Source organism: Barbatula barbatula (genome assembly GCF_947034865.1).
Source record: "Barbatula barbatula genome assembly, chromosome: 16".
Taxonomy (NCBI): Eukaryota; Metazoa; Chordata; class Actinopteri; order Cypriniformes; family Nemacheilidae; genus Barbatula; species Barbatula barbatula.
This window is the reverse complement of record NC_136779.1, coordinates 19,918,945-19,938,081: the sequence shown is the minus strand read 5'-3', so window position 1 is coordinate 19,938,081 and position 19,137 is coordinate 19,918,945. Positions and strand designations below refer to the sequence as shown.

General features: G+C 38.5%; 1 protein-coding gene across 1 annotated transcript in view; it reads left to right on the top strand.

The window, feature by feature from the left end:
- Positions 1-19,137, top strand: part of grid1b (glutamate receptor, ionotropic, delta 1b) — a gene marked incomplete at both ends in the record, with an annotated part of 235,998 nt that overhangs the window by 178,305 nt on the left and 38,556 nt on the right. The window contains 3 exons of the mRNA XM_079477048.1: positions 12,505-12,558; positions 16,338-16,511; positions 18,828-18,989. Coding sequence (XP_079333174.1) covers positions 12,505-12,558; positions 16,338-16,511; positions 18,828-18,989 — 390 coding nt within the window. The remainder of the gene's footprint in view (positions 1-12,504; positions 12,559-16,337; positions 16,512-18,827; positions 18,990-19,137) is intronic.

The window sequence follows — 19,137 nt, the reverse complement described above, 5'->3', positions numbered from 1 at the left end:
GTATACATATGGTTTGTTGGGTGGTGGTGACGTTATACTACACTCGTCATGGTAAAGAAGAACTATAGATGTCTATATACAGGTATAAATGTGAAATCGTATAAAGTTACAGCCTGTATTATTATCTTATTCATATTATTTGAGATTGATATGTGAAATGATCTCCAAAATGGGAAACTCCTTTATATTACCTTGTATATTATACGTGTTTGCAATGGTTGTTTATCTTGGTGTGTAGAATTACATGATGTAAACTCGAGATACGAGTAGTTGTCGGTGTTGGATCCTGTTCCTGAAGCATTTTGGTTGTAAACGAATGAGAAAATGAAACACAAAAAGCAGGTTCATCCTGAAGGCCTACAAGTATCCCCTCTCTCCGGCATTGTTAAGAGGGCTTTCCCTTCCCTATTCAACAGGGGTAATTGCATCATTTTTCAAACAGGGCCCCCGCATAAGACATATTCTGGTCACATTAATAATACTAATGGAGAAGTAATTGATCTGAAATATAAGCTTTAATCATATTTTCCCGCACCCCTGTAATTCAACCCATTTTGTATTTTATCTCACACATGGAGATGAAGAAGGCCATCATTCGAGTGTTATTTGTGACTTTGTAGTACGTCAAATTAAAGTGTTTAATCTTACGAAGAAATCCACGAGTCATGTTTCGTATCAAAATATTTTGTATTATTTTCCACATGCTTCAAAACATACCTAACAAGCGTATGCAGTTTTTTTCAACAAGGTTGCGATGTTATGCACTGCCAATCTTCTGACTATAAATAGCCGTTCGATATTCAAAGCCTTCATAGATGTCACAGTACAACACCAGCTCTCTTCTTAAAATACTGCATGAATACAAGTGTTCTGTTTGGTTTTCACATTAAGGACAAAACCAAGTGTATAGAGCATTGAACTGCAAGAATATAAAATCTTTAAAGTGATGCTGAATGAATAATAGATACTGAATATAACGAAGGTTAAGGTCAAATGTGTTTACAGAGGAAGTTGCTCGCAGGTAGATAAACTACTTTGTAGTTATATATCTTCCCCCAGGTCAGCTTGGACATTTCTTGGAGGAGCTGGTCTCCCTTCTTCCCTTCATCGCCAAAGCCCTGGAGCGAGTTGTGTTCAACCAGCTCTCCTCCTTTCTCATGCAAAACAACCTCCTGGACAGCAATCAGTCTGGGTTCAAGACCGGTCATTCCACAGAGACTGCACTGCTCTCAGTCATCGAAGCCCTGAGACTGGCAAAAGCATCATCCATGTCATCTGTGCTCATCCTACTGAATCTGTCTGCTGCCTTTGACACTGTCAATCATCACATCCTCCTGGCTTCTCTCAGTGCTATGGGTGTCTCTGGAATGGCGTTGCAATGGTTTGAGTCCTACCTCTCGGGTAGGTCATTCAGAGTATCCTGGAGAGATGAGGTCTCCGCGTCCCAACAGCTCAACACGGGGGTGCCACAGGGCTCAGTGCTTGGACCGGTACTCTTCTCCATTTACATGACATCCCTCGGCTCGGTCATTCAGAAGCATGACTTCTCCTATCATTGCTATGCCGACGACACACAACTCTACTTGTCATTTCAACCGGACGATCCGACGGTCGCTGCTCGCATCACGGCATGCCTGAGTGACATCTCGCTTTGGATGAAGGATCATCACCTGCAGCTAAACCTTGCAAAAACGAAACTGCTTGTGATCCCAGCCAACCCAAAGATTCACCACAACCTTGCCATTCAACTAGGCTCCTCAACGATTACACCGTCCAGCACAGCCAGAAACCTGGGAGTGGTAATCGATGATCGGCTTAACCTCAAAAGTCATGTTGCCAGCACCACCCGGTCCTGTAGATTCATCCTCTACAACATCAGGAAAATTAGACCTTTCCTATCGGACCACTCTACGCAAGTCCTAGTCCAGGCTCTTGTCCTGTCCAAACTGGATTATTGCAATGCGATTCTGGCTGGACTTCCTGCTTGCACAATCAAACCCCTCCAGATGATCCAGAATGCGGTGGCAAGAGTGGTCTTCAATGAACCAAAGAGAGCGCATGTAACTCCGCTCTTCATCAGGTTACACTGGCTCCCTGTTGCCGCCCGCATAAAGTTCAAAGCTATGCTCCTGGCCTACAAGACCAACACCGGGTCTGCACCATCGTATCTCCACTCGCTAATGCAGATCTATGTTCCTGCCAGATCACTGTGGTCTGCAAAGGAACAACAACTAGTGGTACCATCCCAAAAAGGATAAAAGTCACTCTCCCGTACCTTCTCTGGATCTGTTCCACATTGGTGGAATGATCTCACTACTGCTGCAAGATCAGCAGACTCGGTTGCCATCTTTAAAAAAACGCCTAAAAACGCATATCTTTCGTCAACACGTCGCTGATTGATTTTTTCCTAATTCTCTTCCCTTTCATTCTTTAAAAAATAAAAAATAAAAAAAAGAACACTTACTAACCTCGCTATTGTTAGCTTTGTATACTGTGCTAGGCTTTAATGGACTAGTTTGATGCACTTATGTATTTTGTTGCCTATGTTGTTATAATTGCTTCCAATGTTTCCTCATCTGTAAGTCGCTTTGGATGCTAAATGACTAAATGTAATTGTAAGTGTAGATGGCGGCAGCACCTCTGGTCATGAAACTGGACTGGGAACTTGTTAACTGTAAACGAACAAATTAGCTGCTAGGTTGTATTTAAATAATTTAGATTTTTATGACAGAATACATTATAATAATAAATAGAACTCTTAAAATGTTTGGTAGGCTATGCTACTTAAATTAAGTTATTTGCAGGTAATCTTTACCTGTCCTAATGAGATTTTAATGCTATAACATAGTATAATATCTAGTTACTGATAATATTGTACAGCCACATAAAAAATGAAACAAGTTAAGAAAAAACATGAACTATGAACTAAACTATTCCTTTAAAAAAGGCGCACATTAAAAAAATCTGTTTCATTAATTTATAATGCACAACACTTCACATTTTGTCAAATATTACCCAGACATTTCTTGACAGTTTCACAGTTTTTCTTTGTGCATTCCATCGAGCACCTTGAAACGAGGAGCAACGTGTGTTTGAATTAAGAATGTAACTGTCAAACATGATGAAGATAACAGCGATGACTGGTGTGGGTTTGATATCCAGCCGTCTGTCTCCCGAGGGTCCAGGCCGCTGAATGATGATGTGTTTATTTCATCTAATATAGATATGGGCCAGTGAACATAGCGACTCCCTGCAGAGAGCCTTAACGCTGCCCACAAACCCGTTCTGTTTCCCTTGTTGGATCTGTCATGCAATAAGCAATTCAGGATTAACTCGCCCTAGACTCTCGTCCGACGGCCCTGACCCAGACATGCTCTGAGATGTTCTGTAATCCATCATTGATGCCACATCACAGATGCATTTAGCATTCTTACACAGGCCGGTGCTTTCTCTCCTCAGCGTTTTAGCCTTTTGTTTGTGAAACAGGGGTTTGATGTCAGGCTAACTTGGTTTAATTGTGGCTTTTTGGAAGGAAATGTGCTATTACTTTCTGAGAATTCATACCTCACCTGGTAGAGAAATACCATACAATACATATTGATACTGCTTATCCCCCAGAGCAGGTGCTGGAGCCGCATTTAAAACTGGGCTTTCCATGTTGCTATGCCAATACGTTGCGCTCTCGCATATCGGCCACATTTTCAAACGAACGAACGTAATTTCTAAGTGATTTGGAGAGTTGAAATAAGAATTTGTAAAGTAACATGAGAAAATATGAACTGTACAATATCATAATAAAATGTAATACAGTGTAAATTAGTAGAGCATTGTGTTAACAGCGCAAAGGTGATGAGTTTGATCCCCAAGAGAACCCACATACTGATAAACAAGTATATAGTTATAATGCACTTGAAGTGTCAACAAATGCATTCATATAATACAAAGTTGTAGAAATGTTTACAAAGTCATAGTCAAAATAGGTTTGCCAAATAGATAGACCAAAAGCTATATCTATTGCACCCTGTTGATATAGCATTATTGCTGTTTTTGTGTATGGACCTTTGAAGAAAGCATCCAGGATCATATCTATAGATTAAAAGATTTTGGTGGTTTTCATTTGACCTGAGTTTCCTGTAACAACCTAAAAACGACCTAGAACAGTGTGGCACTGAAGTTCTAAAACGTTCAAGGTGACAAGTTTTTCATGGGCACGCTTCACTCATATGTTCCTCTGAAAGTATTAAAAAACAATTTCTTTATAGGACAGAGGTTGTTTCAGAGGCCAGCAAAGATTCAAACAAATCAATTCATACACAAATCTGCTCCCAACACCTCAGAAGAGAATCCGTATATCACTGTGAATTATACCGTCACCAAGACTGATGATGTGTATACCTGGATGAGCACTTTTCTATCTACATACTGTAATTGAGGTCAGTTCTCTTTCGCTTTTTCACATACTCTCTTTCTCACTGCCCGTCATTTTTTTTCCTCGGTTTTTCATTTCTTGCCAACCATTTTAACCATTTAATCAGTTGTGGCCATTCAGTCAGCACCAGAGCGTTGGCTGCTAACTCTCTTGTTTTCTGGATCCTTCCTCTTTTTATTTTTGCACTTTTACATGTCCCATTCCGTGAGATCCATCTGTTTTGTTGTTTCGAAAATGCCGGGGTCTGTAACTTTCCAATCAAAACTTTAAAGGTTTCCAAAGGAACAATGTCTCATCTTTGCCCTCTTGAACATCATCTGAAGACGTGCGTGTGTCAGGAGTTGGAAGAGGAAAATAATGGATTGCGACAACGCAATAAATCTCTGATAGGTGGAGTGGAAATAAGCGTGCTTTGGGCGCTGCTCTCGCAAGGCAAGCTACAGGTATAATTCTAAATTCGGTAGTATAAGTTTATTCTTATATGGAATGGCAGTCCTTAAGATAACTGGCTGTTATTGCAGAGGGAGAAAAGTTGATTACTACAAGACGATAAAGTGAGAGTGATTACTCGAGGGAACACTGCTCATTCAAAACCCCCACAGAAGTAATGCCAGAGTTCAGACAAACTTTTCTATTAAAGAAGCTGTTACAAAGTCATTTTCCAGTACCACTTGTCTCTAACTTCATCCCCATGACTTGCTATTTGCATATATCAGGAGAAAACACGGGAAGATTGTCACGTTATTTGACGGAATCAACCATTTAGTAAATCAAAAAAGTTTTAAAGGGCAAATGTGTCATTTATTAGAATACAAGAATTTCACTAAAAGACAAGAGTGAAATTACAAACATTTACAAAGATGGTTTCAAAGCAACAACATAAACAAGCGCACATGCATGTTAGTGCACATGCACACATTAGTGGACGGCCCATACGGTTTCTTTAAACGTAGACCGTGAAACCAGAGATTTGGCATATGAAGTCAGAATGCACTGCGATATCTCCTTTGTTTGACGTCAGATTAATAGAGTGAAGTTGGATTACAAGCAGTCTGGCTTCAAAACCACTCCACTGAGACTGCACTGCTATCGTTCACAGAAGCACTGTGGCTAGCCTATGCGGAATCCAAATCCTTGGTCCTGATTCTGCTAGACCTATTTGCAGCGTTTGACACAGTCAATCCCCAGATACTGCTAGCAACCCTGTCATCTTTAGGAATATCAGGCTCCCCTCTCCGCTGGTTCAAATCCTACCTCTCTGGCAGATCCTTCAGGATGTCATGGAGGGGCTCGATGTCCACTGCTCAACACATGATCACTGAGTCATATTTGATGAACAGCTGTCCTTCAAAGATCACATTGTAAAGACAACACGATCCTGCCGATATGCCTTATTCAACATTCGAAAGGTTGGACCCTATCTTACTGAGCATGCGGCACAACTCCTTGTCCAGGCCCTGGTAATCTCAAGGTTGGACTACTGCAATGATCTCCTTGCTGGTCTTCCTGCAAAGGTTATCAAACCAACAGCTCAAAAGGGCTCATGTGACGCCCCTTTTCATCTCTCTCCACTTTTTACCGGTTGAAGCTCGTATCAGATTTAAGTCACTGATGCTTGCCTACAGGACTACCACTGGATCTGCACTGGCATACTTTCACACCCTCCTAGACTCCTAGACCCCATCAAGAACCCTGCGTTCAGCAAACAAGCGGCGCCTTGTAATGCCTTCTCATAAGGGCATTAAATCACTTTCCCGCTCATTCTCCTTCACAACTCCTTCCTGGTGGAACATTCTTCCTAACAGGGTCCGGTCAACCACATCTCTCACAACCTTCAAGAAACTCCTTAAAACACACCTCTTCTGTGAATCCTTGACAGACAAATGAAAATAAAGGAACACTAACCCTCTCTCTTCTCTCAACAGGTGGTTGTCTAGCTTTTGTTGAAACTAGTAATTTTGGTGGTTCTACCAAACAGTTTAATGCTACATAGAGAATTGTGGCATCCCATATATCAGGAGTTTTCCAATGTTTTGATGCCCCCCATTATGATTAACAATTCTCAAAGGCCCCCCTTACCCTCAACATTTCTATTCCATAAAATATGTTAGAGCTTGACATGAAATGGGGAAAAAAGTTTATTCAGGTTTTGGTGGTATCCCAGTTTCTGTAGTAGGCCTTGATACTTTGTCTAAGGAGGAACATGTTCAGCAGTATTGCATGTCACTGCAATTCATTCAAAGTTCAATGTTAGTGTGTCACATGTTGTCAGTTGTGAAGGTTTTTTAGGGGTGGATGCTCGCTTTTATCTATTAATTGTATGTTTTTCTGTGACTCAAATGAAAATCTTTATTTTCAAAAACATGAACACCTGAGACTGCACTTTGGGTGCAATACATTTGAATTTTGATGTACTTTATTCCTATAAAGCTTGGAAAATTCAGAAAGACCTTTCAGAGGTTGACAGTGTGCTGTGTGAATGAGATTCTGAGTTCTCTCTGTATGGGCCTATGGGTCTGATTTTCTCTTTTGGTATACAAACAGAAGGCTGATCGACTGTGAGTGAAAGGCAAAATGTCAATACCCTGGTGTGGAAATATGTTGAAACGATACCCTGGTGTGATAGGAAAAATGATATGCTTACTGTATGTGAATGTATACAGTACATTCAATCATTGGCTGACACAAAATCTGACCACTTTTTTCCTTTTACCATTTCTATTGTTTTCTCAATACAGAAAAAATGTCCCCACAAGTTGTGGAGCCCATCAATATTTGTATATATATGATATACATTTAATTTCTGAGTATATCACTGATGATATATAGCTTTGTGTAAATCAGAGGGATGATTGAAGCGCGAGCGGGTATTTTTGTGTGTTTTATATGATTCTGTGAACGGTGCCTTTTCTTAAAGTGGAATTCCTAACCTCAGATCATATAGGTTTCATGTCCAGTTACATGTCATAAAAAATCGTGTCGTGAATATCTTCTAGCTAGTTGAAAATGACCCTCAGAAACAGAATTCAGGGTTAAGTGGTCTGAGAAGGTTATTTTACCTCAAAAGAACCTTATTTATTTGCCTTTGAGGATTTCTGAGAATGAATGAGAATAGAGCATAAAATAAATTAGCACCAGAAGATCTGGTAGGCCAGCCATTTAGGAAAAACAAAAATTTTCCCGTAACTTTTTATGAAACATTTTGTCTACCTTGCTAATGCTTTCAATGCAAGAACTCAGAACCCATTTTACCCTTTTTTCATTTACTTTGCTGAATTCCACAGATTTTTTTCTCAGCTCAAAAATACAGTAATAAAATAAATAATATTAAAATTCTTCGATGGAAAGATCAGAGTGTCACATCTGCATTTTATTTATGGGTAAACAATGTAATAATAGTCTTTTTTTCCATCGTTTAGAGATAAGCAGAAGCTTTCTGCACTCAGGTCAAGCAACTGTTCATTACAGATAAAGATCTATTGTGTGAATATAAATCTGTCAAATCGATTGCATGATTAAAAAGTGCTTAATTGAAGTGTTTTATGTAGTAATTTAACAAAATAGTATATTTAACAAAAAGCATATGTGATTTCTGCTTTATAATTTAAGGATACCACCAAATTTTCTTTTTTACAACGACGACAAAAAATCATTGTCATACCTTGCTAAAATAATTGACTGTAAACTAAACGATTAAAACTATGTCATTGACTATCCGAAGCAGACGATGATAAATTAATATTTCAAAATGTCTCCAACCACCGCACAATTTTATGACCTGTCTATTGTCAGATTGTGACTCACAGTGGATCAGAGGGCTCGACTTGTTTTACATGAAATTAATATTCAAACAATTTTGAATTTTCTTTTTTTTATCAGACTAAAACATGAAAGTCATCTTCCAGAGACTACTGTCAAATGCATTTCAATACTTGCTTGACATTTGAGCGGAAGGTCAGCCTCATTATATCTGTGTGTAATGAACAGAAATGAAAGGACGTGGAGTTAGCGAAAAAGACAAGCGTGCTGGCCAAAAGATCATTTTCCCCTTTAAACAAGGTTAAATGTTGGTAATGTTGTGGTTTAAAAATGTAATAAAATATGTATGACATTTATTAAGTGTGGTTATGCTCCAGATTTAGTAAATTAAAAAAGTTATTAAAATAAATAACATACAGTTATTAAAAAAGCAAACAATTATACTATGCAATGATAAAAATGACCTGGGTTTTAAGATACTAGTTATCATACAATTGACCCTTGGCAAGCAGTTTGATTGACAGGCGATCTGACCAATCATAACGCTGATATTATGTGCCCCTGGGAGCACATGGCTGATAGCGAAAGCTTGTCGGTCATAGCAACAGTAACGAAGGGGGGCGGGGTGAATTAGTAATGAGGTCTATTCTAATGTCGGATGAATGGGCTTACAATAAAGCCATTTAAGCCCTAACTGTATCATCAGTGGATACATTTTAGAAGCTAGTGCGTATTTATTGATTTCACTAACTTGATCCATACCCCAAGAGCAGAACGCTTATTCCATCTCTAAGGTGCAGTTAAAGAGTGGGAGAAGTGAGTGGATATGCTGAAGAATTGCAAATGGAGAACATACAATACATACGAATACTGTACCCTGCTGCTTCATAGGTAACTGCCTACATCAGAGCTCCATCAATGTACCATTACAATCGCTTGCCTTATAACATAATGTATATGACTTCTCCTATATTTATATATATATCAATCGATCACTGAATGAACTGTGGGTGAGGAGTTGGTGAGCTGTCTGAGGCTAGAACTATCTTCAAAAATTTTACAATTTATGACCCAATGTAAATAAATAAAACAATTACTGCAGTTTAGATACTTCGATCAATTTGGCTGTGATCATGTTTTAGAACAGAATCAATGCTCACACAATTCAGATGTATACAGTTTAAAAATTGTAAGGATGAGACCTGGTAATCTCCCAAATTAAGATCCACCCAGAAAAGTGTTTAATTATTTGGGATTTTAAGGCAGCGAGTGCCCTTGCTCAAAGTTTCGGTTTATTTAGTTTTTTACACTAGTCGACAGTAGACAGGTGCCAGCGTACAGTAATATGGTACATCGCAGTAGTGGAAATGCACGGTAGTGTTATTGTGGGCACGTCAAATTACTTTGAAGAAAAACGTGCCTTATATTTTCTTTTGACCGGTAAACATTACACTTCATGTAATACTGGCACAACCCCAGTCAATAATAAAGCCTTGTAATGGTCAAACGCACAAATCGCCATCTGTGTTTTATTGAAATCACAAAACAAAATGCAGCAAAACGCATGCTTGTTTCTAATGTACATCCAATGTGGTTGCATTTTTGACCATAAGGTCATGGGTTCCCCAACCTGCAAAATCTGCTGGTAACATACCTGTGTTATATCAAAACTGCATAACGCTTTTTCATTCTGACAACAACGATGTCTTCATGAACTATTAATCAATGTTGCTACGTTGCCATTTTATAACTCAACTAAACAAAGATGATATGTGACAGGCTTGCACTTCTAAAGTGGCATTAATTGAAAATGATGTATTCTGTGCTGTCACACGCTCTAAATACACAAAGGAAGTGTGTGATAGAATACAAGACAGCTGTCTATGTTTTACGGATTGAAGTAACACAACAGCCTGCATTCCGAGACAGCTCAATGCTTTACAGGAAGACAAACACATCATTTACATGCATTGAATTGTGCTTCAGCGTAGTCTTACATGTTTAATAGGTTATCTTTGCGAGACAACATTCCTGCAGTATAGGTATTCCTCAGACATTCCGATCAGAATTACTTCTACTTTTAATCTTAAAGGAACAGTTCACCCAAAAATGACAACTCTTTTGCGCACCCTTAGGTTATTCTAAATCTGAATAAATGTCTTTGTACTGATGAACACAGAGAAAAATATTTGGAGGAATGCTTGAAACCAAACAGTTCTTGGCCACCATGGACTATCATTTCGTAAATTTATTTATTCTGTTGAACTCAAAATAAGATATTCCTCACCGAAATGCAGTGAACAAACAAACACAGCTGTACTTGGCGAACGCAGTGCTCTCTCTCTTGCTCCAACTGGATGAGGCGTGGGCGTGCTTTTCCGGGAGAATTGTCCAATAAGGGACTAAGAAAAGATGTTACGTAAGGGAATTTCATGTTCGAAAAACACTTTCCGCAACATATACGAACGCTGGGGGAGTGTATTGAACACAGAAACACTATGTCATACGTCCAACTGAGAAGCCAGTACATTTCACATTGTATGAAGTTAGAATGCATACAACACCTCCTCTTTAAAATGTTCTATCGACTATTGATGTTTCTGGACCAGGGGTCTCCAACCTTTTTGTAAGCGAGGGCTACCAAAGTATCTAAAATCCTCTAGAGGGCTACTTGTTGATAACATACATTCAAACAAACTTTAAACATGTGATGCCTTATTTTTACACTCACAGAACCAAATTCAGTTTTCTTTCAGATATTAAAGCTTATAACACTTGCTAATAATAACCGTTCATGACGATGTAGCACTTGGCTGATCGGTATAGTCACAGATTTATCAGCTGTCTTGAGCATTGGTGAGCCCTGTGTTTAGCGGGAACCTTACAGAGTTCATGCGGGCCACCAGGTGCCCACGGGCACCACGTTGGAGACCCCTGTTCTGGACCAACAAAAGGAACACATCCTATTTGGGGAAATGACAGAAATGAGCGAGTGTATATTTGCTTTTAACAGCTAAATCTGTGGTTCTAATCTTAATCAGTTCCTTACTGTACATTTACATTTATTCAATCAGTAAATGCTTTTATCCAAAACGTTGTACAAACAGGGTAGGATAAAACCAATAACATTCACCATCTTGCCTTGAGGGCCAACAATAAACACTATAAAAAGATCAATTGGGTCCTTTTATGCATTTTCACTTTTTCAACTTTAGTTACTGTAATGTGCAATATTGTTGTTTGAGTATAAAATATCCGCAAGTTACAAAGCATGTTCACTCCAAAGGGACGTACTTTCTTTTATATAAAATAATTTTTAATGAATGCTGAGGACTACAGCACACTTCTTCTGTATGTTGTGTTCTGAACTGAATATTGTGTAGTGTGCTGTTGTCACGTCAACGAGACTCTAAACCCAATTCTAAAATGTCTTCCTAAGACAGACGCATGTTGATGTCGTTTTCAGCTGGTTCAAATCGCATCATCTGTGACAATTTCTGTGGATATTTGTTTTTATACATAAATTGTGGATAAATGATTTCCTGAATATATTAGGTTAGTACATATATTTGCTTTCTGTAAATATGCAGAAAGAAAGCAACCACAGCATCTGTAGGACAAAACTGAGTTACAGGTGCTTTTACATTTCATATATCCCTCAGAATGCCTTTCACATCGATGAACAGACAAAAACCTGTCTTCCTATCTCTTTTTTTTAATGACAATGCCGTGGCATACCAAGTGGCCTTTGGTAATATATTGGAATTTCCCAATATGGAGTTCTGACATGAAGCATGGGAAAATGATTAGACCCTAAGGGATGGAGGTCAATGAAATAAAACACCTTTGAGATCTAGTTAGTCCTAAAGCAGAACATATTATTTTTATACACGGACACTGGGTAAGTTTTATTGACGGCATTCAATGGTTTATGTTAATTTTACACATACAGAAAATGTTGAGGTACCACATGAACCACATGAAACCTCTGGGATCATGAAAATGTAATTGGTTATATTTTGTAAGATTTGATCTTCCACTCCTCACTTTTTAATTCTCAACTTTGTTGTATGCTAGACACGCCCGCTTCCTGTCCCCAAAGGTCACTGACACAGTTCAATTCTTTCATAACAAAGAGATTGTATTACTTTTATGTTTAATTGTGGACCAAAGTAACTTTTGAAAACATCAATGTAGACATTTTACAGATGTCTAACCCAATGCAGTTTCAAGCCATCTCTTTAATGTCAGATAGCCTATCCAACACTTGCCACCAACAGCTAAGATTGATTTATCCTCTATTCATCTCTTTTTAGGCTGTGGAGACGAACTTGGCCTCCAAAGACAGTCACTGGTTGTTTGTGAACGAGGTAAGGCCAGATTTATTTATTTGATCTCCCCGTCCTTCAGTTACACCTTGTCTGCTATAACATGGTATTTTGTTTGTGTTTATATGCAGTAACAGATGAAGAGTTTGGTTCAAAAGTGAGACAACTCGGTTACAAAAATCTAACATCATGTTGTTTATTATGTTATCGTGTTTTTGTTGTGTTGTATTGTGTTAGTTCGATGTATTTTTGGCTTAAACATTTACATTTACATTTATTCATTTGGCAGACGCTTTTATTAATGCAAAAATAAAAAACATGATGTTATCTCTTTTTGGAACCAAACTCTTCAGATGTAGATAATAAATAATAGATCAGTTGAAAGATTCTTCAATCCTGGACACACACATACCAATAATACATACACATAGAATGCACTGCTTGTGCCCTACATTCACGGTTCAGCTTCATCTATATTAATGTCAGTTCAGGCATGAATATGGTAGGAAACAGCACACAACAATCCATTGCCATCAGACATGTCTACTACAATGACCCTCTCTGCAGTTTTATGATGCGTTGCAGTGACTTGCTCTGTAGCAAGTGAAGCGTCTGTAGACCTGCATAAGTCAAAGTCCAGCCTTCTTCAGCAGACTAATGAAGTGCAACCATTTAAAGCTTACATTTTTTCACAGTTATTACAATGTTTTTACTCTGGAAGTCCGCGGCACCTCAGTCCCCTTGATGGTAAGAGGTTGCAGGTTTTTGGGTTTTGTCTATGTAAAGAATAAGATCTTCATCCAAGGTGGTGATCTTTTTAACCAGGTCCCTGTTTGATGACTCATCCCAACAAGCACCCCCTCTAAACCCAACCTAGCATTTCTGTGCAGGCCTTAAGAAGAGACAGGATTCACTCTCATTCGAGCTTTAAGGACCTGTGAATGTGTTTGTTTTGTTGGTCAAATCTGGCATATAAACAGTTGAGGTTGTCCAATAAAGAGGCATCTTGGATCACAGTTCTACTAGCACCTTTTCTGTAGTTGGTCATTGACTGAATTCCTTGCCAAATATTCTCATGCTATTTTTACTGTAGCAAATCTCAAGTCTTTGAGTGTGTGCCCTCTTGGCAGTCCTGATAGATTTTTGGAGCTCGTATCTAGCAAGGTTAGAGGGTTTTATCACCAAATCCTACTGTTACACTAAGGTTCAGGTAAGGACGACCATTCTCAGGACCTCCAGATGGCATGTATTTAACATGCTGTTTAATGTTTGATCTCCTTTGTATTCTTTGGTACACTAAATAGACACAAAGTGAGAGTTAAGTCAGATTTGTGAAAGATTACTACGATAGCAGGGATTGAAATTAGTGGCAGATCCAGACGCCAGAGATCAGCTCATATAAAATAATCTCATTTTACTCAACCACCCCACAGAGCTAAAACCACAGTGGCCCAAAACAGTGCAAAAGTACAGGGCTGACCATCCCCCCTGCGGAGAAAAGGAGAACCCTTCCACATATCTCAGTTGTTTTTCCATAATACCCACGACACAAACATCCTTTAATCATCTTTGATGCATATTAAAAGCAAATTACACAAGGGCAGATGGTGGGTAAATGATATTATGTGAATGAATTTTCCTCGGGTAACTCAATCTGTGATATGCATTCTTCACAATAGCATTTGAAAACCAAGTCGTTTCGATTAAGTTATTTGTGAAAGATGATGCCTGACACGTCACATGCCACTGTTAATATTAACATCTCCTCCAGTCAACTACAAAAAACATAGCTTGACTGTCATGAATGTCATGCATTTGAATGAGATTGTTCGCTGCTGACTCTCAAACACAAGCTAAACATTATCGTCTGATTTCCGAAACTCCCGTTTCTCCTGAGACTTTGGTTACACAAAAAAGTCGACCATAGTTGTCACAAATACGCAGATTTTAAGCAGGTATTGACAGAATTTACAGATTGCTATTAGACCCAATAAATTATTAGACCCAATATTCGGTCAGTTAGTTGGTATTTTTTTACTGCCAACAACAATAGTTCCAAAAGTTCAGAAGTGATAGATCAGAGACAGCAATTCTCCTTCTCGCTTGGAGCATCAGGATGACTTCAGTTCCACTCAACAAATATTTATTTTCTGCTGCCCACTCGGTCAGAAACTCTGCCCCCGAGCTATCCTGGGCCGAGAGAAGTTATAGATGCTCTGACTCTTGAAAAAGCTTTTCTTTCTCCAAAATCTCCTGTCCGAGCTCTGGAATGCCACAAACAGAGTTTACTATTAGAGCATTTTGTTATTCTTTAGGATTTAGGATTCTAAATGTCTTTTGAATTGCCTTATAGCAATGAAATTCGAACCTTTGGTTTAAAATATTTGAAGGGATAAAAACACTTTATGCCCCATTATGCGTACCAATCAATCTGAATCCACTCCGAAGTAGTTTGACACATTCCCCACTGAGCATTATGGCCTTTCCTACATATTTGACACTTTTGTGTAATTCTAACAACCTCTTTTTTTAGTCTGTCAATTCATGTCAGCAGCATTCACTGCTCTCTGCAGGAGCTTCACCTCACTCCCCGGATGCTTCAAACATCAGCCTGTGAAATTACAAGGAGCATCACAAGCCCATCAGTGCACAGAAACACTAGTAGGCTTTTAGTACGAACATAGATGCTTTGAACCTGGAGTCACATGGGGAACATTTGAGGATGTGCATTCAAATGGGAAAGGGATGTCTTCTCGTGTTTTTTTTCTGAAAGAACCGTTATGGTGGATTTGAAAAAAAACAAGTTTCTTTATATAGCGCTTTTTACCATTTTCATTGCTACAAAGCAGCTGTACAAGAAAACATACTGACTATAAGCAAAACATATTTATGCAAGTCAAAACACTGTCAGGTATCAGACAGACCATAAATTCCTTTATGCAGTGTTAATTAAATAAAACTATAAAATTCAAGTTTTGCATCATCTTTACGTGTCAGTCTTTCTCTACCTGCATTGGTTTTCAGCGTGCGCGGTCAGAGCATAAATAATGACTGTAAAGCATCTTTGCTGATGAATATTCCAGGAACCGAGCTGTTTGGCCGAATTTATTTACGAAGTATCTGCCAACTCAATTCGCAAGTTATAAATGTGAATAGCGATTAGCATAGTTGCTCATTGGAAATGAAAAGCACGGACGATTACAGTTTATTTCACAATCCACAATTGTAAGTTATTACTATTGTAATTCAGTTATGTTTTATAGCATGTTATGCTGTTGTACATGCTTTGAAATTGCATACTGAACACTGCCTAATATTATATTTGCAGTATATTGACAAGATATTTGGTTCACTGTAGGTCTACTGTACTGGAGAAAGTTTGAGAAATTCAAAAACTGTAGCCCTACAGTTGACATTATAATGTTTACACACAAATGTGCTTCATGTAATACATAGTTTTGTTTAATTTAACCTACAATTTAATATTATTGATTTACCATGACTACTTTCAGTGTTAGTATTCTGAATATGTAGGCTTACCACAATATTGTTATCAGCAAAATTCTACATTCAGAAGATCTAAGAGGGTTTCATAACTTCTTTATTCCTAATAAAAAGCAGATTTGATGTCTTCCGCTGAAAACAAAAGAAAACAGTACAAACCCCATTAATCACTGCAGTCCCCATAAAGACCCGAGTCTGACAGACCCACACATCTCTAGGGAACAAATATCATCTAAAAGTCATCCTCAAATATGTTTAAAAAAATAAAGCTACTGTTGGTTCATAAAGAACTTCATATTCCGTCTGTTCATGTGCAGGAGATCAGCGATACTGAGATTATGGAGCTGGCCCACAGTACCTTGGGAAGGATGACCGTGGTCAGGCAGATTTTCCCGCTATGGAGAGACAGCAGTATGAGCTGTATGAGGAACAATCACCGCATCTCCTCCTTGCTCTGTGACCCTCAGGAGGGCTACCTGCAGTCGCTGGAGGTCAGTAACCATAGAAACTGCTTCTTCAGGTTGCTGTATACAGTAGATGCTAGTCTAGAACGTTAACCCTGCGTTCAGAGGGATTAAAAGGTACATAAAACAAAACATTTATGAAAATGTCAAAACAATTGACAATATGTGTTCAATTACAAATTTGTTTATAAATCACATCCAGATAAGTCGCGGTAGCTCACTTGTAGAGCATGGTACTAGCCAGGTCATAGTTTCGATCCCCAGGAAACACAAAAACTGTTACGTTTTATAATGCACTGCAAGTTGCTTTGAATAGAAACATCAACCAAAAGAATGAATATGAAAGGTATTTATTCAAAATATAAGAAAATAGCTCAGAATCAAAACATGCTCAGAATCCCAAAGTTTTACAGTGTTTTCCTCCTGTATTAGACTGATTCGACATCCACATTTCTACCTAAACCTGCCTGAACACATAGTTTCATAGTAGGGAACAGATGGCAGAGCTTTGTGCCACACCCCCTCTGGGTCCTCAATAATTTATGGAAACGAGGGTTAAATGTTCTTAGATGTTTAATCCCCTTGACAAGCAAACCACTAGTTCATAGCAGTGACAAACCTGTCAGCTTTTGGTCTGCAAATCAGCCGTGTCAACCTTTTGTGTGCCTTTCCCTGTCACTCAAGATACCTGGGTCCAACAGAGGTGTCCGCCCAAATGTTGCCAAAACCGCCAATATGTCTCAGTTGATGGTCAGTTTCAGCAAAGTGTGACAAATGTCTTCCTGAATGATCTTGTCAGCTCCAGCAGTGTGCCACTGATCAGAAGGTTGTCATTTGTACAGTGAGGACATGTGCCATGTTTTATACGTCAGGTTGAAGGGGAAGTGACACCTTGCAGCTTGTCACCAAGCAGATGTCATTCATTCTATACTTGGATGGAAAACGGCCGTGAAAGTAGAAGGGTCACGGACAAGACTTGCTGATGCACTGTCAGCGGATATTCTCAAAGTAATTGGCTTGTAGACAAGATCTTTTTTGGAGTGAATAATTGGGAAAACAATAAAATGTTTGTCATGGTATTGTTATGAGACTGCGGAATAATTGTTTCGAAAGAAAGCAGAATTTATGTTTCTCCAAATGTCTACTTTCAATTTCAATTTGGTATAGAAACCCAAAGTAAATGGCCTGAAATGTAAGTGCTAAGAGAAGAAAGGAAAAGATACACTTGGAAAACGAAAGACATTTTACAGAAAAAAAATACCTCGACACTTACAAAAACTCACCATTTTGCTTTGTGAAGCATGATTATCTTTTTAACTGTCAAATGGGTGACAAAATAATTTTCTGCATCAATATATTCAAAGCAGCATGTGGTCTTTTAACAATAGAAATTGGATTCTGTTGTCCTCAGCATGTCTGCACCAAACACATGTCACTAGGTTTAACAGCTCTAGATTTTGTTTGCCTCTGTAAATACATCTGTGCGTGGGGACTTTTCTGTGTCTTGTCAGGTTGGAAAATGTGTTGAAATCAGTGTGTGTGTGGCCTCATGTGGCCCACATTTAAAGGACTGTACTGGGCTCAGATGTGCCATCAGCTTTTTGCGGAACCCCTGTGGCTACCAAGACAAGGATACATCATGTCGACTAGTTTTGCTGTAGGCAACTCAAAAACAACAAAAAACATTCGGTCAATAAATGTCATTGCACATGTTTTAAGGTCGTATTACTTATTTTATTTAGAAAGTTGTATATATCCAGTCTGATCATGAAGGCATTAATTTAGCTTTGCAGGTGTTGGATTGTCTTCTGGCAGCCAAATTCGATTTATAAAAAATGTCTTGCACTACCAGCATTTGTCTTGAATGTTTTTCAGGTGTACAATACTGTTGTATAAATAGATAAAGAGTTTTTTTTATGGTTTAATGTGGGAATCTTACCATGCACTGTAAGCTATCCTTTAAAAATAGTTTAGTCTTTATTACAAGCTAAAAGACAACGCGGCTAAAAAAAGTTTGCTAGAATCTTTAATCCTAAATTCATGATGTTGCATGTTTATAAGAAAAAGTATCCTAATGACTCCTTAAAGTTGTATAATTGGCATTATATGTCAGCTATACGGTATATTACAAGCTGCTTGTTTATAGCCAAACGTATCACAAACCAAAACCAAACTGGCTAAATAAAAGGAGCAACTATGTCAAAAAATTTTAATTTTATATTAATCTATTTATGAGGTCATTACATCCAAAGCGTTTTTTTAAGTGTGGACCTAACATGTTTGTACGTAATCTAAATACCCACTTTCTTTCTAATGTTATGTTACTGTGTGTTTTTATTTCAGGTGTCCAATCTGTACCTTTATGACAGTGTACTGATGCTGGCCAATGCCTTCTACAGAAAACTAGAGGACCGGAAATGGCACAGCATGGCCAGCCTCAACTGCATTAGGAAGTCAACCAAGCCCTGGAATGGAGGCTGGTCCATGCTGGAGACAATCCAAAAGGTGTGACATGAAGGTTTCTTGTTTCAATGTTTAATATCACTTTTTGAGATGCAAATCATTTCCATATCAATTGCTACTGCCTTCCAGTCTCTCTACTGCAATCACATTGCTCTTAAACGCAAACAGCGGTCAAGCTGAGATCCCTGTT